General features: G+C 38.8%; 1 protein-coding gene across 2 annotated transcripts; it reads right to left on the bottom strand.

Annotated features, from left to right (window-relative positions):
• Positions 1 to 660: 660 nt before the first annotated feature.
• On the bottom strand, positions 661 to 20807 carry MCCC1 (methylcrotonoyl-CoA carboxylase 1). 2 transcript variants are annotated; one of them, XM_038146457.1, is made up of 19 exons: positions 20632 to 20806; positions 19518 to 19564; positions 18388 to 18527; positions 17878 to 17973; positions 17602 to 17723; positions 16518 to 16665; positions 15612 to 15733; positions 14427 to 14538; positions 14041 to 14122; positions 13130 to 13257; positions 12018 to 12201; positions 11370 to 11479; positions 9900 to 10116; positions 9080 to 9166; positions 8466 to 8515; positions 6251 to 6388; positions 4797 to 4904; positions 3740 to 3811; positions 661 to 2238 (listed from the first exon to the last, which is right to left on the bottom strand). In XM_038146457.1, the coding sequence occupies exons 1-19, from the start codon at positions 20685 to 20687 to the stop codon at positions 2119 to 2121; spliced, it is 2139 nt and encodes a 712-aa protein (XP_038002385.1). In that variant the 5' UTR covers positions 20688 to 20806; the 3' UTR covers positions 661 to 2118. The 2 variants fall into 2 exon arrangements, with proteins under 2 accessions (XP_038002385.1, XP_038002386.1); XM_038146458.1 differs by lacking the exons at positions 661 to 2238; positions 3740 to 3811; positions 4797 to 4904; positions 6251 to 6388 and adding an exon at positions 6401 to 8115 and having other exon boundaries at positions 20632 to 20807.
• Positions 20808 to 22819: the final 2012 nt, after the last annotated feature.

The raw sequence follows: 22819 nt of genomic DNA, 5'->3' as shown, positions 1-22819 counted from the left end.
ATTTTTGAGCATCTCCAAGTTCAATTAAATCACACTGCAGTAAAGCATTTCAAGTATGCAAACTGTGACTGACTTCTGCAAGAGATATTTCCTAAATAAACAAAACCATCACTATCTGAAAAATCTATCTCAGTAGAAACCTATAGAGATAAAAAACTAACAGCTAATTTTTGAGAAGTGAGGGAAAATGAAGACTGGTGAGATTATTTGTCTCCCCTGGCTCCGAAGGGAGGACATTTTGTCAGTTCCCAGGGAATGTGTTTTGCTGCACTGGCTGTGTGCAGCCAAGCTGTGCAGACTGAGCGGGCAGGGAACCTCCTGCTGGGAGCTCTAATGTTTTGGTACAGATTCAGTGCAGCTAAGTCAGTCTAGAAACAGCCATGTCACAGAGAGAGAAAAAAATAAATGCCAAGCTGCTGAGCTCTTCAGGGCTGAGCTCATGTTTCTGTGTGAGGATTCCATTCTGGATAAAACAAGTGCCTAACCTTACCTGCAGTGAAACCCATCACAAGTGTCTGGATTACTGCCTCCTAAATGTGATCTGCAGATTGTGCTCATCATCATCAGATGATACAGAAACGGCTGCTTAAACCCTCTAATCCAATGCATGAACAGAAGTAACCAAGGAAAGAACAAAATGGAGAAAAATCAAAACAAACATTCTGAGTTATGCTTAATTTTTATTTGGCAGTAAATAAAAATAATAGTGGCAATATTCTCCAAGATGATCACGGGAATTTAATTATTTGCTAGGTGACCATAGGATTGGAAGGAAAATTGTGAAGTATTAAAATATGCTTTATATGCATTTAATACACGAATCATCCAGAGTCATTGCTTTTTCACCACTTTTTTTCTGCATTGCAGACAAGGCTGCACAATTATAAAAGCAGATCAGAGAATTCCCCATGATACTGTGTATTGATTCAGAAACGAGATTTCAGGTAAGGGTCCATTTGCACAGATTTAACTACAGGCTTGGGATCACTGCAGCATCTGATTGTTCCTTTCTGCAGTATAGAAGAGATTATTTAATTAAATTAGCATATCAAAACTTCACGTGATAACAGAACTTCACATTAACTGAAAAATGAAAAGACTTTCAAAGTTTGCAACAACTAAAACATTTTTTCTTTCCCTTGTTTCCCTAAGGTGCTGGTTAAATAAGTTAAATTTATGGAAAATTATCAGTATGCTTAGTCTGAGAATTCTTTTTCTTTGCATATGCAAAAACCTACAAATTATCCCTTCTGAAACCCTGCAGATACAAAAAAAATCTATTATTCTTAGTATTCTTATTTCATGTTGTTATAAAGACTGTGGTGTACTTCACTCCAGCCAATAAGAAATACACTAGAACATGAACAATATGGTAACAGTAATGAAGATTCTGAAGTCAGTATTGTATTTTGGCACACTAAGTATTAAATACACTTATATTTCTATGTTACTACTTCATGTTTAAAGTTAAAATGGTATTTTTTGAAAGCAGTTACATTTTAACTTTGATTAGTGTAGCAAATGTATTTGAGAAATGATTTGCATCACATATTTTGAGGTATATTAAAATAATTTTTTAAATGCAAATTTTCACAACTCCTTGAGGTAAACAGGAAAAGCAGATGCACCAGAAATGACTGAGAGGGATTCTGGGCTAAGAAACAATCCTAAATTCCCTATTAAGGCAAAAACATAAGCCACAAACAGGAATTTTGCCAGAAAATAGAAAAACTGTCTTTCAGATTTTCTTCAAATCAAGCCTCGCATATTTAAGGGAAAAAAGGCAGCTGTGAATAAGAAGAACCCAACCTGTCTGTACCTTATAGTCCTTATTAACCTCTCTGATCCTTTCAGAGTTTCACATCTTCTTCCAGTCCTTTCCTCAGGCAAACAACCACTGGACAACAATCACATAGGTCCACAAGTTATAAATACAATTACAGTATAGTGATACCCAAATTTCAGTGAAGTCAGCATAATTTACAGTCAAACTATGCAGGAAGTGCAGAGGAAACCAATCCCCCATTCATACAAAACAGTTTGCTGAAAATATGAAGAAATCTTCTTCTGGGAGAGAATCAGCAAAGTAGAAAAAATAAAATGCACCTTCCTTGAATTCTATTTTGACTCTGCCTCTTCATCCATGAATTCAACGAGTGGAGCATGTCTGTTGGCCTGGGCACCTTCTTGGAAATTGACCTTTTTAATCACTCCTGCCTTGGGAGCCCTTATGGTGTGCTGCACAGAAACACAGCCAGAGTGAACAGCAGACAACTCAGGGGTTTCCCTCCCCTCCCTCTCTCTCCAGCAAATGCCAGCATTACTGCTTGGTCCAATTAGAACTGAACACACTTAATGCCTTCCTCTGACATATTTTATTTTAAACCTTCTTTTAAACATTCCTAGTCCATTTTCGAGTTTTATTTTCTCATGAATATTTGATAAGTATACAGGGGAGAAAAATGCAATATAATGCATTTATATGAATTATCATCATCATCATATGAATGATCATCAGTATGAACAGCTGACTTATTTTACCTCACTAATACTTTCTGTTGTTGTAATAAATACCAAACAGAAATAACACTGTGTTAATCCAAAATGTTAATCAAGAGAGCAGATTTGTTCCCTTAAGAGAAATCTGCAGATTTACTAAAGATATTTCTGGTTCCTGGCCAGGAGGGGTCTTTAGTGGGCAGATATTTGGCAAAATGCACATGAAACACAAATACAGCTACTAATGACAGTAAAGGAACAGCATGCTGACACACCAACCCCCAACTGGTCTGCTTGTCATTGTACCGGGTTAGTTTGATATTGTAGCTTTCCTTCTTGGTAGTTTTCTACATAGGGCAGTCTAGCATCAAAATATATAAGATCAGATATTAAATCCTCACATCTAAGGACTCTAAAACAATAATGTGCTTTCTAAATTTTACATTTTATATTTCAATAGCATATAAAAATAACTCAGATAATATCAGTCTGGATATCAGCTGAAGAGGCACAAAAACATTTAGCATCCAACTGCAAAGAAGTTTGTGTGTAGGTTTTTTTAGTGCACACAGTTTTATTTAATAAAATTTGAGTGTAATTAAGAAAAGAACATGTTAAGAGAAAGGCAGATTCTCTCAACAGTGTTAGTTCTGCTGCAACAAACTGAGGTTTATTTTAAACCAATAGTCAAACCAAACCAGTTCAGGCTACAGAAACTGTAATTCAAGCAATCTGAGCCACGGTCAAGCACTGTGACAAGATAAAATTCAGTGCTCTGAATGCTGTGTGGATAACACATATAATTATAATAAAAGGATTATACACAAGAAGAATCCTGTGCATATTTACAAAGTCCCCATTTTTAGCTAAATCTCTGCTTGAAGTAATTGCAGACATGTGCCTGGATCACAACCAGGGAACATGAGACACAGCAAGACAGTTTTTGGCTAGAAAAGTCAAAGGAGAGGAGGGGACAGAAGGCCTGACACCATCACCCAAATGCATGTTAAAACAGCTGCAGAATACCACAGATTATATAACCATCATTTGTTAGTAAAGTAACAGCAAATATAATCCTCTGAAATCTAGTCAGACACACCACTGATGTTACAGCAGATGAAGTGATACTGACAGCTGCAAGCTGCACTTCACACTGAACTTCAATAATACAACCAAAAATTATTGATTTTTGAGCAGATTTTTATTTTCTCAATAATTAAAACCTTTATATGTCACTTACCTCCATTTTCATAGCTATCATAACCATTAGAGGATCTCCAATCTGAACCTTATCCCCTGCCTTCACAAACACCTGCAATTCAGGAGAAAATTGGGGGGAAAATCATTTATGCCTGTACAATTCAAAATCAGCTGGATCTTGACTAACACAATGCACAGAGGGAGGAAGGTTTTACAAAACAGCCTCGTTATTTATTTCTGTTGGTCTGGGTATCTGAGTTCTCTAGATAGGGAATAGTTCTAGATAGATCTCCTCAAGGGAAGGCAGAGCCTACAGAAAGAGGGTCAGTACCAGATGACAGGATGACCAGGAAGCTATTTACCTATCAAAGAAGAAACACTACGAGAGACCATGTACAGTCTACCCTTTCTGGGCTTCAGCAATTCTATTTTGAGAAAAGGGCAGAACCTCTTCCTGAAGCCAGTCCTTAAAGTCTTTAAAACAGCATCCAGAAAGAAGATGGCAGGAGCCACCTCATTTTTCAACAATTACTCTGATTTGGAGTATTCATTCAGGATGTCAGAGATCCATGTTCCACGTATTCCACCCTTCATGACTTTTTATTAGTGGTTGAATCTTTCAACCACTAAACTCTCCAGAAAATCTCTTTCTGTTGAAACTTTGTCCCTCTACAGAGAATGCAGAAGACTTGCTGAGCTAAAGAAAATTAAAGCAATTCACAGCTTAACAAAAGAGGCATTTCTGAGTATTTCTTCTTTTGCAAGTGCATCTCACTTTCTTCTTAGATGAAATGAATCAAACGGCCCACAACACTTCAGGGAGCTTTGACTTGGGAAGTAATTAAGATGAAGAAAAAATAAGTTAAGCAGAAGCATGAGTTCAGATCTTCCAGAGCTCTAAAGAAAGAATGGAAGCCTGAAAAAGCCACGGGTGGCTGCTGAAAACTCAGAGTGAACAAAGCTTTTTCCAATCAGAAGTCACGCAACACTGACATTTCTGGCCCCAGTTTTTCCTAGCAGTACAGAAGCACTGTTTCTGGCAGAGTAAATTGGAATATATTGGAGAATTCAGGTCCCACCCATGTTGTCATAATTACCTTTTCTACTGTGCCTGTCATGGGCGCCACAGCTCCACTTTGCTCTGCCCCTGAACTCACTGCAGACAAGTATTTGGGCACAGGGAGGCCAATCTGAGCACTGCCTTCCTACAAAAAGAAAATCCAGGACAGGTGAGTTAACAACATGAGATAACAGCACCAGTAGATGGGCTGACAGAGAGAAAGAACAGCTCCAGCCTCAGGCAAAGCAGTCAGCTCCGAGGGTGGCAGACCCCGAGGTCAGGGCTGCACTAGGACTGTGATGGTCACTGCTTTGCCAGTGCCTGAGGCCCAGGAAGTCACACACGCTGCTGGAGGGACCAGCAAGGAAGGAACAACCCCTGTGGCAAAGCAGGTGGATCTTTGTACAAACTCCATATTTGTACCTTCCCTGTTCCTGCATCAGCAGTGCAGGAGGTTTTGGAAAATGCAGAAAGGCTGTTTGCACAGGGGCAGGCAGGTTGCTGCAACAAGCAGGAGACAATTTGGCATCTTCACTGCCACCCAGTGCCAATGAGTGCTTCAACATTTACAATAAAATTAATTCTAAGTTTAGTCCAAAATTCTCACTCTTATTCAAAATCCCTTAAGTCCTCTCAGAGTTGCTTCCCAGAGTCTCTCAAAGACTCATTACCCCCCACATCCTTCCCATGCTCTAAAGTCCTGTAATTTCTTCTCTACCACTCACCCCAGACTCCACTCTGATACCACAGGACAACTGAGCTTTGCCATTCCAGCATGGGGTTATTTTGTCCTCATCACTGGAGCAAAGTTTTTCCTGCATTCTGCTGAAAATGTTAAGGGACTCAGAGCTAGAGGTTAATTACTGAAACTAATAAATATTTATTTATTTATTTAGATTATATTGAGTTACTTTAAGGCCTTGCAATGTTTTAACTGCAAATTAAAAATTATAACCTTGCAATAATGCAAGTTAGAGGACCTCTTCTTTCAAACGTCATTTGCATATATGCAATGCATATAATACCATGGTAACTCATAATTGCATGTTTTAATATTAGCTGAAGTTATCCTTCCTCAGACCAGTATTGATTTATTTCTTGTCATATAATTTAAAAATTGTAACTGAAATTAAAACATCAGTTACAAGACCTTTCAAATATTTGTTGGTTTGAAACACTTGCTACTGTTCTGTGACAAACTCAAACACCTGACAAATTTAGTATTTTGTGTTCCCCCCTCCTAAGCCATCATTTTCAAACCTGACTCACCAGCTGTATTTTAACTTTCTAAAAGTAATTATTTTTCTCACTCACCACAAGCAATGAATTTCTAATTAGAACAATAATCCAACAAGTATCAAAGCTTGATAGGTCAAAGTAAGAAACTGAAATTGTTGTTCTCTTTCACATTCTATTGCAATTTATATTGTTCATTTATATGGATAAAATTCCAAAATTTTGAATCTGTGATAATAAAGAAAGGAACGTTACCGGGAAGAACAGATAAATGATGTTGTCCAAAATGACCAACTTGGACTTGGACACTGTTCCATTTACGGAAGACCTCAGGCAAAGTGAATCACCTTCTTTCAAGATCTCTCCAGAAATCAGGAACGTTTGGTCTTGAATCTGAAAGTTAAATGCTTTTGTAAGGACAAAGGTTAACCCTTCATGAGCAATAAATCAAAAGATTGTATTTGTACCCTCATAACCTGTGATTCTGCATAGGCAGCCCTGGAATTAAAAAAAACCCATTTTTAAACCTTATGTATGCTTTATTTTTCAGTTAAGAGACTGTTCTGTATCCAATAAAAACAGCTCAGCAAGTTATCAAATATATTCACTCAGGACAATTTTTATCTTAAACAAGGATATACTATTTCTCAAGAAAAACAACCCCCCCCCAGAATATTCAGTTTAGTGATGCTATTAAAATCCAGTATTTTTAACTTGTTCTAGCATCTTGACTTTCTTCAAACTGAGGAATTCATCGTATTCAGCTGACATATTCCACAATGTTTTCCAAAAGAGAGGTGACTTCCTCTGTCTTGGAAGCTTGTAGGACAAGAACTACAACATATTCAGTAAACCTACAAAGGAACAGAGCAGTAATGGAAACAGTGCCAATGAGACACCAAAACTGCAAAAGAAAGACCAAACAGAAAGGTCATTCATTTCTGAATATCCCTTCCCACCCTTTCCTTCAGTGGATGCTGCACCTGTACTGCAACTGCAGCACACAAAGACTGTAAGAACACAAAGGAAAATACATTACATTTCACTCATATGTTTACTTCCAAGTCTGACATCACTGAGCACAGAATCAGAGACTTGCTGGTCTTTCAGGATGGTACGAGCAGAAATAAAGCTCAAGTCTCCATTTACATAGTTGCAAATTATTCTTCCACTGAAAACACGCATTGAAAGGATCCTATTGATCTGACACTGATCCCTGAGCAGAGACTCGTTTGCTTGAGCACTGAGTGCCTGCCAGCTCTAGGCCCAGCCACCCGCTCTGGTGGCTTTGCCTCAGGACAGGTTCTGTAACACTCCAGAGCCACTGTCCTCCTCATAAGCCCCCAGTTATGTCTTCACATCTCTTATCTCCAGCTGCTCTCCACTTCCATGTCAACCCCCATTGTTCCCTCTATCCCTAGGAGTTACACTTCCCTCCACAAATGGTCCCTACATCCCTTCTAGCCTCTTTTCGTTGCTGCTGATGTGACTTCTGAGATAAGGCTCAGGTGTAAAAGCTGTCAGACATTACACAGATAATCAAACAGATAAACAGATACACAGATGAACAAAATAACCCAGGTATTCCAGGAGGGATGTGGGTTATCTCAGTCTTCATATCAGTAAACTAAAGGTTAAAAGCACAATGATTTTATCCCTATTTTTCTAGTATACCTATCTCTATACAGTCTAAGCAGTTCATAAATACTTGTTCTCTTAATTCCCCTATTCTGACTATTAAAACAAGAAATAGAGACTGCATTCTTGAGTATTCATCAATAAGACATTCAACTACAGGGGATGCAAGAAGAAATATTGAACACCCAGCCAACACAACCCCCTTAAGCCAACAACTGGAGACTCTCACATGTGCACACACAAAATTATCTACAACTAAGGCATCTTGAGCTGTTTACTGCAGGAGCTCTATAGCATGGACAAAAAAGCCAACTCTAGGGGGGATCATTCAATTATCTAACCAGAAGATTCCTCAGCTCATTTGGTAATCACTCTCCAATTTCCATCTTCAAAATAAAATGTTATCTTGCAGATAATGCTCTAGAAAGCTTTTATTTATCCCACAGGAGATCCATTCTCATGCACAGAATAGAGCAGGAGTCCTGTGGAAAAAAAGTCTTTTTAAATGCAGATTTAAATCTAACTTCCCAGGTTTTAAACAGACAAATTTAACAAGGAAAATAAAGAATAAGACCTTTAAATACTGAAAACACAAACACTTCTCTTAGCCTTGTCAGAAACATTTTCATAGCTCTTCCATGCCAATGCAGCATCTAGCACAGATAATTTCAGGTCAAAGTAACAGTATATAGCAATGAATACAAGCAAACCAAAAACAGAATACTGCATCTGTAATTACCAAGCAACTTTAGTAACAATTAATACTAAGAGAAATCTGCAAGAAATAGATTATTTTATCTAATGAAGTATCTGAAAAAAATTGTACTTGTACCTGCATTTTGTATGACCCATCTTGATTGTAACTTACAGCTACATCCACAACTGTTCAATAAAACAAAACATGCAAGTGTGAGAAGATTTAACTGGAGTATCTAGAGAATGATGACATATAAACTCTATCAAGGCTTTCTTGATAAAAATGAGGCCTACCAACACTAAGATAAAAACAAGTATTTTCAGATTAGCTTACTACACACTGCAGAATTCCTACTGAATTCCAGACAGTTTTTCTTTCAAAGATGAGTATCTGAAATCATGTATCTAAAATCTTTATTATCTGGACAGAATAATTTGTGAGGGGAGGAAGTACTCCTTTCACAACAAAAGAAGTTCAAAAAAAGTAAATGGCACTCTTCTCTTTTTAAAATCTCTACCTCATTCATTTAAATGATGAACATGAATTAATAGTCATTTCAATTTGGTTTACATGTCCTCAGGATCTAACAGTGTGGATTAAACATGCAATTCTGTGAATTCCCAGCTTACGCTGTATAAAACTCATACTGATTCTATGCTGTCTCTTAGCCTGAATTTTCAAGCACCAGTTAAAATAACTTCATCCATCAAGTACCTCCCTTCCCTCCACACACTTTTTTATTAACTTACCGTTTTCACCATCCAGCAGAGACAGTTTTCTAGTGTAACATATATTTATTCTTCTACCAGTGCTGGATGCAAATGGTGAGAATTTATCTAAAACACAAAATACAGAGATAGGTTACTTTTTATTCTACTCCAGCAAAACACAACACTTAGAACTTAGGCCTTAAAATCATTGTCCTGCTCTTACTACCTTAATATTTATGTATTTATATTGCACAGAAAAGACCAGGAAACTACTGTAGTCAGAAAGAGTGACCATTCCTTGATCTCCAGCACTGCTGGAGATGCTGTGTGATTGATGCTGTGTGACCTACAGAAAACATGACACTAAGAAGGGCACTGGCTGTTTTCCATGAACACATCCCTGAACAGAACCAGAGAGCATCAGAATTCCACTACACCCCAGCAGGTCCTGATTAACCTTTAGGTGAAGGTTCCATTAAACCCCCACTGCCTCTCCCATTCAGAGCAGAGGTAATTTTGTCTGAAGACCTTGGCCAACCGTAGGAATAACAGAGACAGGAGGTCACTGCTTGTGCTTATCAAGAGCAAAGAGCTCACAGTGTCACTGACCATGAATCCCAAGGTCTTTCAGATAGTGCCTGTCTGAAGGGCTTTGGAAAGTGCCCTGGACATTACAGTGGTGACATATTCCCTATCTGATCCTTAACAAAAGTTATAGTCTGCCCTGCGTGCAAATATCTAGGAGATGCCAGAACACAGAACCCTGAGCAGGCTCAAGGTAGGGCAAAGAAAGAACATCCAAATTAAGTAACTGCACATGAACTCATAAAATAAAACAATATAAAACAATGTTCCTTACCATCTGACTGATCTCTGAAAGCATCTGTTAGCATCTTCTCTTTCAGTATGAGCCCTAGAGCTGCCTGACACATAACTTCATGTGGAGTTGCCTTTTTGGCTGGAAATAGTTCATCGTGGTGCTGAGGAATGAAATTAGTGTGCACATTTCCAGCCTCAAACTGTGGGTGTCCTGACAGGCTCAGTAAGAAATCAATATTAGTGCTTAATCCTACAATCTGTAAAGAAACAGAACAGAAGCATATTGCCAAATTGAGTTATGAATACACAGCTTTCTGCACACAAAGTTTATCAATAAAATGTAATTAATTCAACTGGTCTGTTTTATTATCAATAAAACCACTGACTGTAAAGAGAAAACCACTGACTGTAAAAAGACAAAAAACCAAAACAAAACCCAAAAGCTGCTTTCTCAAAAGCACTCTGTTTTCTAAATGTTGGCTTTGTCCACTGTGAAGTTGAGCAAAGTTTCCCAGAAACAGTAACAGCAGGTGATTTCAAAAAAACCCCTACTTTTGGAAAATTGTGCTCTGAGTATTTAAAAGAACATTCCTAATTTGACAAGTGCTTCTTATTAAAAATGAGTTACAATAATTCCAGTATCCCATATTTGATCTTTTAGTAGTAAAAAGCAGGAACAGGGACTTCTGTAATTTTACTAGGTACTATCCATTTCCTGTAGTGCAAAATACCTAATGAAACAACATCATTATTTTAGAGAAATCAATAAAACTGCTAACTATGTTATGCTGTCAACATTTACTGAAAGAACTGCTCAGAAAATTCTGGAAAGAGGGAGAGAATTCTTTTATCTCTTCCTCTTGCAGTAAATTTCATTTTTAGCTAAAACAATAAGGGGCCCAACACTTCCACTACCTCAGTCACATGAGCGTTATGTTCATATTGTTGATTTTAAAGTGTAAATTTTTTGTAAGTTCTGCACAAGTAATATTCAGTCTCACCTCAAGCCAAACCTTCTGAGTTCCACTTTTTAAAATAGGTATAATACCTGTAGTTTTCATAAGGGAAAAATGGAATGTTTCTTAAAAAGAACTGATAGCATATTTCTTTACCACATGTATAGTCTAAAAAATTAGTTCTTTTTATAAATTAAATATTACAAGCAAACATTGTCTGACACAAATTCCACTTAAGAAACCCTTTAAGTCTGAGAAAGCTCACACTACAATTGAAAATGTTGTTTAGCCTAACCCTTCTACAAAGTCCCAGGTGCCTATTCAAACTGAAGATACCACAAACTTAAAAATCTATGCGTAAAACTTCAGGGCTTCACACTTATCATTACTCACTCCACCAATGAAAACAGTTTGCAAATTGGGAAAAAGTACAACTTCTGCAAACAACTAATGAATTTGAAATGCAGCAGCAATGCAGGCTGCCTTTTGGAAACCACTTTTTACTGCAGTTATTTTCTGCATGCTTTGGTACCACACTGGTTCCTCCCACTTACGTTGTACTGGTGCAAACTGTAGCGCAGCTTTCTGAGCGCTGCCTGTCGGTCCTCAGCCCAAACAACCAGCTTGGCAATCATGGGGTCATAATGCACAGAAACCTCATCCCCTGAAACGTGGCAATAAAACAGAAATGCTGTAACACACAACCATGTATTTATGAAAGCTGGTAATGCAAAGTACTGGGCACCACGTGGCATCCAACACAGCACAATTCATGGCCACATTTCTCGCAAGATTAAAGTTGTTTGAGGACATGATGATGCGACATGGCATTTCAATTTTAAGGACAACTTCAGCACAGACTTTTATAAATTTTTGCAGAGGTAACATTACTCAAATTCAATTTTCTTTATTGCAATCAGAATGCAATTTTCTTTATTGCAATCAGGATCGCTAAACAGTGAGAAGCGTATCACCACCATGAGCCAGTGGACATTAATTTGGGTACAGGTAAAGAAGAGGTAAATAAAATATTCTGTGATGGACCAAAAGTGCATGGAAAATCATAAGAATAATTCTGTAGGGATTTGTTTTTACAACAACACTCTTTTATACAAACTTATTTAGGCCAAAGAGGGAAATGCTTACAAAGATAAGTTCTTGATGTTAATTATTTCTTCTTCCATCACTGCCTTCAGTTTTACCTTGCCTGACTCCGGTCTCTATCCTGGTGAAACGATCTGCTGGGGGGGTGGATAAGTGCAACAGTGGCCCAGCGCCTGGCATAAAGTTATTATTAGGGTCTTCAGCATATATCCTAGCTTCAAATGCATGGCCCTGAAGCAGGATCTCTTCCTGCCTTAGAGGAATCTTCTCTCCTGCTGCAACCTAAAAACAATAGTTTTTTTCTTTAATGCAGGATCAATATTCTGGAATGCTGATATGTGAAATATTAACTATATTTCTTCTGAATATGAACAACTAGGAAGCACGTTTTAAAAAGCACAAGGAGAAAAACAGTGCCAAGACCACTGAATCTGTCCACCTTGTTTCTCTCTTTCTTCCAGTGCTGTTTGATCCCTGCTCTAACTCAGGATTCAATTCTCAATTTCCATGCCCAGATAAGGAAGACAAATGTTCCTTCTTTTTGCATCGGCATTGCCATTTTAATTTTCTTTCTGATTACACTTCCCCACCCTTAATCTCACACTACTTAAGCTGCTGTCCTCACTTTTGGATTTATGCAAAGAGAACTGGCATTTATTTCATGTTCCCTAATACCCAAAACTTCCTGTGATCACTCAAACGTGAGAATAATCTCTGCAAATTGGGTGTGAGGAAATCCACTGCTCCAGTCCACTCCACTGTACATCTATTTCAGAATGTGGCTATACTGGTATAATACCAGACACAGGTTTTTGTGAGGATTTTTTTCGTCCTATAGCCTGATCCAAGAATGGTTTTTGGGCCAGGCCACAGATCCATTTTAATTAGAGTTTTAGAAACCTTAAAACATAGCAAAGGAAAGATCAGGACCCCACTCCCTCCCACTTTTCACATTGTCTGTAATGTCTCTAAATACATTTAAAAAATGTTTTCTCTCTACACAGCTGGGAGAGGCCTGGTTGAAATTCAGATCACCTACACAACGCTCTACATCCAATACAGCAATGTGAGATGTTCCTGTGGAGCAAAGGAAACTCTACCCTGACAGCTGAGCAGGAGATGAGGATCTGGAAACCCATCTGGCCTCTCACAGGCAGTGTCACACAGCACTCAGGAGGAACTCTACGTGAAAAGTCAATTTAACACTCACCCTGAGCTGCCATTCCACCAAGTCTGTTCCAGTGATCATCTCTGTAACTGGGTGCTCCACTTGCAGCCTGGTATTCATCTCCATGAAGTAAAAATTATGTTGGGAGTCCATAATAAATTCAACTGTTCCTGAAGTATTTAACAAAAGGACACTTCACCTAAGAGCATATCAGGTGTCCATTTATGGAAAAGACATCCAAGACACTTAATTCAACTATGCCAAGACTATTATTTCTAAATCAGACACACTGAATTTCATTAAATTCTATACAAATAATCTAAGAGGCTCACAAAATTGAGATCTGAAAACAGAAGGGTTGTTTCCTTGTATATTTACATAACCTTTGTTTAGTAGCCATTCTCTACAGTAAGAGCTGCATTTCATTAGCACTTTAAAAAGTGCATCAAGACTCTTTGAAAGTATTCTGAATATTCATAGGGTATGTAATTTTTTAAAAATAAATATCCGAAGAAAGCAGTGAGAAAACAAAGTTACAAATAATTTCAGGAGGTTATTTTTCATCTGGGAAATGGTGTGGACTTTAAAGTGAGTTGTGATTTTCTTTTAAAGACTACTGTTTGCACATGAAGTATTATCCTTTGTATGCTAAAAAAAAATATTTCCCCCTTGCTCAGCTCAAATTTACTAATTCATAATGCTCACTTTCCAGCAACAGCTGAGTTGACCAAATTATCTGCCCTGAAATTTTTTCTTTCTATCCTTGAGCTGCCACTGGTCTTGAGCTCAGCTATGCTAATTTAAATCTGTAATTACATCAGACTTAACTACATGATTACTTGCTTAAACCTCAAGAATTTGAGGGATGTGTGTCATACTCAAAAACAGCCAGATGCCATTTGCTTGAGACTCAAAGTCTGACTAAGTTAAAAGCTGCACCTCCCCAGGCTTACCTGCTCCCACATAATTCACTGCTTTAGCTGCTTTGACAGCAGCTTCTCCCAGCCTCCTTCGAACCTCTGGACTAATTCCTGGCTGTAAATAATAATAATAATAAAAAGATTACAAACTATTTTTAAATTCGGTGATATAAAATCTGGTATGCATGAATATTTAACAGTGTTTAACAACTGTAGTGAAACCCTGATCTACGTTATACTTGAAATCTACAGAATTCTTCTTTGAGAATCATTTTCCTAAAGAATGTAGGTTTTTTTTTCAATTAGAACATCTTCTGCAGCAAAACTAAAACAGGTCTGAGTACATACATTCAGTGGGGCATAGCAATTACTGTAAAAACATGGCAGTTCATAAAAAATATTAACAATTTTCTACTCACCCCTGGTGCCTCTTCAATGATTTTCTGATGCCTCCTTTGCACACTGCAGTCTCTTTCAAACAAATACACTGCATTGCCATGCTGGTCACCAAATACCTGGACTTCAACATGCCTGTTCCATAAAAATAAATGTTTTGATGTATTTTAATGCCCCAAACAGACTTCAAACTTGTAATTTTAATAGGATTTCTTATAAGTTTAAATGTCTGCCCTTAAATAAATGTCAAAAATGTAAAGTGAGACTGATATTATGCAGGATTTTACTGTTTTAGACTTATTCAATCTTCTAAATGAAAGAGGATTCCTAATTCCAACTACTGCAGTGAAATCTCATAGACTGTAGGATAAGCAAGACACATACCTGAAGGCTGTTACCTCTTTCTTAGTTACTATAATAAAAGTAAAACCACTTCACTATTAATTTGACAATGATTATTTCCCTCATAATTTACTGTGCAGCAATTCACAAGAGACAGTAGCAGTCCTGGCTCAGGAATAACATTGTTCACTTCAAAACACCATTTCAAAGGACAACTATTAGGTGGCAGTTATTTATTCTATGCATAAAAACATCACCATTCTGCCATTACCCTGATCCTGGCAAAAAAAATCCCCAGCAATGAGTTTTTCATGTCCACCTGACAGCATAAGCAGACCCTCAATTTCTTTGGAATAAATGCTTTCCCTATAGTGATGCTTCAAGGAAGAACAGATGTAAAGTACAAGAGTGTCAAACAGACCTCTGTGAGACATTCTTTATAAAAAATAAATTGGTTCAGTTTCATAGGCCAAGCATGAGCTGAAGACTCTCACTTCTGCTTGAAAAATGGAAGTAGAGGAAGATTAAATAACTGGTTTGGGACACCTGAGGGCAGCAGAAACACCATCACAGCTTGACTAAGGTCTATAGTTTGAATATTATAGAGTAATTTTTTTCCTAGATGTAAATCAGTTTTAGAAATCTCAGTGCCACATCTCCCAGGCAGTAACATTTTAATTCCTGTCATTCAAAACAAAGCCACTACAAGAAATTCAATAAATTATAAACAATTTTGACCAAATTAACAACTGTCATAGTGCAAATCAGATATACAAAACCGGTATTAATCCTACAACTAAGCTGGTTATGTTTATTTAACAGCAGAATAAACATCACAGTGTTATATTTAAACATCTATTTCTCACCTTGGATTATCTACAAATTTCTCAATCAGCATTGCATCATCATTAAAAGACTTTTTTGCTTCTCTCCTTGCTGATTCCAGTTGGTCCAGAAACTCCTTTTCTGAATGAGCAATCCTCATGCCCTAAAATACAAGAAAAAAGCTTATCTCAATAGCTGAAAATACACAATGAAAAACCTTGCTGCACTCACAGAGAAATTAGCTTAAAAATAACATTTTTTCTTTCTTTCATAAACTTTAGCAGAATTGTGTATCAGCTTCCAGTAAGATATCCTACTAAGTCCCACTGAAAGTGCCATAAGAAGTGTAAAAAATAGATACTATCATTCCATTGATGTGAGTGAGCACAAAATTCAATTTTGTCCTCAAATATTATAGACATTTTCCAAGGTTGGCAGAGAAAAACTTATTTTTTACAAAATAAAATCTAGCTATTTTGGAAATAACTAGATTTTTCTATACGTAATTTTTATAGACATTTATTTCAGAGCAATATCTGTTTTAGACTGGGAGTTCACCACTCACCGAAAAATATCTAGACACAAAATGGTATTTCTAATAATTTCTTATGCAACATTTAAAACTGTTAGCAAAGGAAGTCACAGAAGCTATCACAGAGTAACAATTTAAAGTCATCTCATTTTGTACAAATCCATAGCATAACTTTTCTGCTCAGGTGAATTACTGGAGACCCACTGAAATAAGCAAAACCCTTCCAGTTTATTCCAGCTACTTATCTTCTGCGTATCAAAGGGAAATGAGATTTCATAGTGCTAGATTGACCATTAATAAATTTTAACACAAAGTACTTTTCTAGTTGTTTTTTTTTTTTCCTTTTAGAATATGGAGTTACAGATCCTGAGCCATGATAACTTTACAGCACAAGATGAACAGATGAGTTCCTTACCTTTCCTCCACCCCCACGGACAGCTTTAATCATTACTGGGTATCCAATTCTCCTGGCATGCTCCTTTAGACACTCATCAGACTGATCTTCTCCATGATAACCTTCAACAACAGGAACGCCAGCAGCAGACATTATAGCTTTGGAAGTGCTTTGACAGAACAGTTTTTATTTAGAATGATAAAAATATTTTTTTCTTACTTTAAGCTCCAACCTGTCTAATGTTTCCAATGTTAATTCTCTCCATGAAAACAGTTCCATGGTAGACCTCAACAGGACTACCTGCACAGGTGAGTTACACAGCATTGGACTGTAATTCAGCACATGCTCCAAACAAATATTTTTGTTTCTCCTAGCAGGATTACACTTTAGTTTGACTGGTTTTTCCACATTATAGATAGTAAAATTTAACATTTTCAAATTAAAACACTCTATCCTACAATATTTAAAGCTGTACAAAGGCAAAACTTTTCATTACACAGGCTACATTCACACCACACATAAAACACTCAAGCATAACAACTCTAATTTCCAAAATGCATGCAAGCTTGTCAAATTACTGAAACAATTTACTCTCACATTATGAGGTGATAAAGTTAATTCTCTCTAACTATGATCATACAGTTCCTGTGTCAGTAATAACTTCATTTCCATATTCTTGATTTATACTTCATACCTTTAAAGTCTTTCTTTGATCTAAGTAACTGAGAATAAGATCCTGTGTGATGAACTAAACTTATCATTTTACATGAGCCACAATAACCCTGATGCTTCTTTTCCAGTGCTCCTTTGACCCATCCAATCTGACTGCTGAACCTTTACCTATACTACACTGTAATGCTTCAACTCTGGAAAAGTAGAATCATTACTTATTTAATTACTAAAATCCCAGTAACTTAACAATCTCGACTGTTTATGTCTCTAAACGAATCTATTAACCTGGAGTTTATTCCTTTGAAGAAAACTGTAAAAATTTAATGCAAATTGATAGAATAAAACAATTACAGAGCAACTGGTCATTTGTTAACAAAATCAGCTTTGCCAAGCTGCAAACTGCATAACCAAGTAATAAATCAGAAACAGATACCTTTTAATACCCATATCTCTGATAGCAGATGAAGGAGGACCTATGAAGATGACTCCCTGCTGCTTACACAGCTCTGCAAACTCTGTGTTTTCTGAGAGGAAACCATAACCTGGATGAATAGCCTAAAACAGCAAGATGTTACCAGCCTGTTTTTTGTATCAGTTTAGCTTAGAAAACTCAGAAATTCCATAGATCATTAAGGAAAAGCAAGATGAGCAAAAATAAAGAACTAAAGACATGGAAGTAACAGAAAATGTAAGGCCCTGATCTCCTTACCTGTGCTGCTGAGACCTTGGCCACCTGCAGTATTTTCTCCATGGCCAAGTAACTCTGCTGAGAGGGTGGTGGACCAATGCAATATGCTTCATCTGCCTGTTTTACAAAAAATACATACAACAGAGACTGTTTACTAGCAAATTTAAATGAGTTCCTGACTAATTATATCACTTATCAGACTGCAGTTTAAAATCACTGCCCTTCCTTGTGGAGGGGCTCAACTGGGTGAAACAAATTCTGACTTTTTCCCCAAAATCACAGCCCATTCTCTAACCCCTGGCAGTCCAGAGTCAGAGAGCCAAACCTGAATGCACTTCCTGTAAAGCTGCCAGGTATTGGGACAGAGACCAGGCAAACTTTCCACCCATTCAAGGAAAACTTGACAGTAGGTCTACAGAAGTGAGAATCAACTTTGCTTCAGCACCCAAATCTGCTTTACCCATGGAACTTATCAACGAAAAATACTGTTATGAATGAACATCAGCCACAAATTTAATGAATATACTTCACCATTGCTACATGCATGGAATTCCTGTCTGCTTCACTGTAAACTGCCACAGACTTCACCCCCATCTTCTTGGCTGTTCGCATCACCCTGCAGGCGATTTCTCCTCGGTTTGCAATAAGGATCTTCCCTATGCTGTGACCTCCTGTTTGAAAGGATGAAGCACAGTAAGAAACCAAGCCACAAAAACATTCCTGGAAACAAAGCAACTTTAAAATTCTGGTTTCTTTTACATTATTTATAAAGTCAATGCATTTCCTCGATAATGAAAAAAGTATACTTCACCCAAAAGCATTTTCAAGCTGCTCTTCGAATTCTTAACTCAGAGTCCGTATGCAGAAGTATCCTTAAGCCATTTTTTTTTCTTTTTTTAGAATTCAAGAAATATATTCTAACCCTAAAAAAGCCCACTTCTACACAACAGCTGATGCTTACAGTTGTGCTGTGTACCTTCTGGACTAACTAGGAAACAATCAAACCTGTGTTGTGTCCCTCACAACAGAAGTGATTCACATATGAAGAGCACTGTTCCCCTTTGATACACAGTGACAAAGAAATAAAAAGGCACCAACTTTTATTGGTTTGGTTTTTCAATCAGTGACTTACAAACTTCTAAAAATTGTCATGACAGCAGCCACAACTTGATAGAAGTATAAGGCCAGCACTGACAGACTTCTCAGTGAGAACTAAATTGCTTAAAACTAAACAATAAAATGAAAATAGATCTCTGTATTCTCAAACGCAACTGTTTAGATAACATGACCACAGAGTGTGTTTAAATAATCTTACTAAACCCCTTTACTCCCTTTCATATATTGTTTAAATACATTATGCCTATAAAACAATTCTCACAGACTTTGCAACATTTGTATCAGAAAAGGACTCAGAGGAAAACATCATAAAAAAGAAATAGTTTTCATTAATTTCATATACCTAAATATGATAGAGAAAATTATACAAAATGGTGTTTAAAGATGATTTCTGTTAGGTTAGCTACAGGTTCCTGCTTTCAAAAACTGTGAAGATACTGAATATTTATTTAAAAAACCCTGCAGTCTTTCAGCATCTAATACTCCAAAGCCATCCACACTGCATAGCAATTGAAGCTAGTGGCTCAAGAAGTGAAATTTCATACCTATCGTTGAGGCCCATTTCACAAATATTCGTACTTGGTTCCATTGCCTGTGCAATTATAAAGGGACAGAAGTGTTACCAGTGCATATGAAGAAGTGGCAACTGAGCTACTTTTATTTTCACGTGAGAGAAGGACAGCACTGAAGCTTCTGATACATCTATTGACACAGAACATATTCAGGTGTAACAAGAGAAGTTGCTCAAACTTCACCAGATCTTTCCCCAACTATTATTGGACACAATAAAAATTATTTGCGTGCTTTTTTAATAGCATTCAAACAGAAATAATCAAGGAGTTTTCTTAAAACAAGCAAAAAACCTCTTTTTGGTGGACAGAACAGCCAACAACTCGCATTTATTTATTAGAGAGAGGCAAACTCATGAAGTATTTGGGAAAGAAGACGTGAGCAGACATAAAATAAAAAAGCTTAAAAAGGCAACAGGAGCTGCTTTTGTAGAGCAAAGGTGCAAGTGAAAACAATGTGAAAGAGCAAGAGTGAGCTACGGAGACTTTTAGAAATGGAAAGTTAAACTTCAGATGATCAATGCTAACTAAACGAGATAACGGCAGTGAAGCGACTGGATAGAGCTGCGAAAGCAAACTCCTGGAACTGTTTTAATTAGTATGTAAAACAACGCCGGAATTTTGGATCAAGTCCAGCATTCTTTAAGCGTTATCGGACAGAAAGACACGGGACGTCCTCGACACCACACAAGCAGAGCTCGGTTGTAACCATGCGAGGAGGAATCGGTGCGTGTCTTAAACACCGAATACACACACAGCTGTCACGGTCACCCTCCCTGCGCGCAGGCTGCGCACCGATCCCCGGGGCCGCGGCAGCTTCAGGGGGCCCGCGGCCGCTGCCACAACGATTCCCCGAGGCCCAGGAGGGTTCATTTGCTCTTCCTTCCCCCAGAGCAGCCCGGCCTTCCTGTGTCCCCTCACGCCCCGCAGAGCCCCCTCCCCTCCTGCCCGGGCAGCGGGCTCCGTGCTCGCTGTGGGCAGCTCCCCCCGGCTCCTCAGGCCGCCCCCGGCCCGCACCCACGGCTGCCCCCGGCCCGGCCGCCCCTGCCCGCTCTCGGGGCCGCTCGGGCCTCCCCCGGCCCGCACTCACAGCCGGCGCAGCGCCCCGAGGCAGCCGCGGCCCCGCTCGGCCGCCGCCAGCGCCATGTTGGGCAGCGCGGGCGGGAGCGGGGAAAGCCCTCAGGGGCAGCGGGCGGAGGGAGCGCGTCACGGGGAGGAGAGCCGGGCACGGCCGGGGCCCGCGCGGGGAGAGCCGCGGAAATGGCTGGCGGAGGCGGGGCTGAGTGGCACCGAGGAACGGCGCTGAGAGGGCCGATGGAATAAATTTCATTTAAATGTGAAACGATGGGTGTCGCTGGTGGGTTGTCGGTTCTATGCGTGCCGGGACTCAGCTGAGCGTGCTCCTTTAGGAATGATATCTGGGCTTGTAATAGGCCAGCCGCACACAAAGGTGAGGGTGCTTGGGAAGGGCGTGGGCATCCTCGGGTAGCTCGACATCCCCAGATCCGGCATCAAAACCGCCTCTTGCAGCAGAGGAGGTCACGGAGCGGGGGAATCAGAAAGCCGCCAGGATCCGTTCTGCTCCCTCAGGCTTTGGAGCTTTGCAAGTCACAAAGCCACAGAAGAGTTGGGTTGGAAGGGAGCTTAAAGCTCATCACGTTACATTACGCTCCCTTGAGGAGGGCCATCTTCCAGCAGCCCAGGTTGCTGCCAACCCCATCCAACCTGGCCTTGGATACTTCCAGGGATGGGGAATCCACAGCTGCTCTAGGCAGCTTGTGCCAGGGCCTCACCACCTTCACAGGGAAGAATTTCTTCCAGATTTCTATCAGTTTAAAGCCCAGCCCACCCCAGTGGGCTCTCCACCCGGCTCTCTGCACCAGACTTGCTAACCTGCCCAGCCCCAGCAGTGTCAAAATAAGGATTTCCAGTTGTTGTTTACCAATAGCAAAGCTGTTGTGCTTTTTCACAATGGGAATACACAAGCTATCAATTGCAATAGTGGCATTGTTTAATGTCTAAAGTTTTTCCCATTAACAGTTTTACATGAAGAGCATCTTCAGTATTCAGGCAGTCTCTGCTTGCTCCCCTCTTGCCATTTTTACTTTGCCATGGTGACCCCTCACACCAGTGACTGGAAGGTTCAAGTAGGTTAAACAGACACTGGATCAGCTTTGGGAAATCATCCCTTGGCCCTGACTGCAAGTGGGATCAGCACTTGCTCTAAGGACGAGATTTTGAAAACTAAATTATTAAGTGAATCTTCCATTTTTCCTTAATCCATTCACTCCAATCTTCTTCAACATAAGATGCTGACAATGTAGATCCTACTTTTGCCTTTCCTAATCCAGATTTTTAAAAGGTCATGTTTTTGTCTCTAAACACAAGATGGCAGCGTTTTCTGTAGTTTAACTGTTGGACATTGGGGAGATCTGCAGATATTTTACAGTACATAAATCAGAGGTGGCAGAGGAGGCTTTTCGTTCTATTAGAACTAATGGAAGTGGCAAACTCATTTACATTGCAAATCTGCTCTTGGTGAAGGCATCCTGCCAGCAGAACCTTTAGGGCTTGCAAAGTCAAGAGAGATCACCAGACTATACATGAAAATGTTTGAAAGTACAGTGTAATAAAGCTTAAATGCAGAAATAACAATTTCCTCAGTGACCCCAGTAATATGTTTGATGTGCACATTCATAGTCAGAAGCACTCAGGTGAACCTACCAATGTAGTGGATAGGTTGGGTTGGCAACATTTTTTTTAAATTTTATTGTAGAAGCTGGGCATATTTGAAAGCTGCTTTGATTAATAGTTTTGAGTAGTTTGCTCAAACAACTTTTTTTCCATGATCAGGTTGTGAAAAATGTGATGTGAAATATGAACTCATTTTCCTTGACCTGATGACAAAAAAGCCATTCCTTGGTAAAATGAGGTTAAACATTGTCTGGTCTCATGATTCATAGTCTTCAAACATTTTTGTGATATAGGAAAGCCTCAGTAAAACTGAGATTCATAATCAAGATCTCTGTCTCTAATAAACACAGATATCCTGACTCACATTGAACACCTTCCTTTTTCCCAACAGACATTTATTTTGTTTCTGCATGTTGGAAATGCACCTACTCCTATCTAAAATTGTGAACAAAGAGCTAAGTAAGAATCTGAGTCAATTAGTTTTTAATTTCATAAAGTACTTGGGATCTACCAATTCCACAGGCAATAAGGCTCACAGAAAAAAGAGAAACATATGTTTTGTGACATTTTGTGCCTAGCTGGGG

The sequence above is a fragment of the Motacilla alba genome, chromosome 9, assembly GCF_015832195.1.
Source record: "Motacilla alba alba isolate MOTALB_02 chromosome 9, Motacilla_alba_V1.0_pri, whole genome shotgun sequence".
Lineage (NCBI taxonomy): Eukaryota > Metazoa > Chordata > Aves > Passeriformes > Motacillidae > Motacilla > Motacilla alba.
Note: the sequence above shows the minus strand (reverse complement) of the source record. Positions and strands in the feature narration are given on the sequence as shown.

Coding starts and splice junctions, on each gene's coding strand:
- MCCC1 (XM_038146457.1), bottom strand. CDS start 20,687: ATGGCGCTGGCGGCGGCCGAGCGGGGCCGCGGCTGCCTCGGGGCGCTG. Junction 16,666..17,601: donor AGAGATATGGGTATTAAAAG/GTATCTGTTTCT, acceptor GTTCTGTCAAAG/CACTTCCAAAGCTATAATGT. Junction 8,516..9,079: donor TCTGCTGGATGGTGAAAACG/GTAAGTTAATAA, acceptor TTTATTGAACAG/TTGTGGATGTAGCTGTAAGT.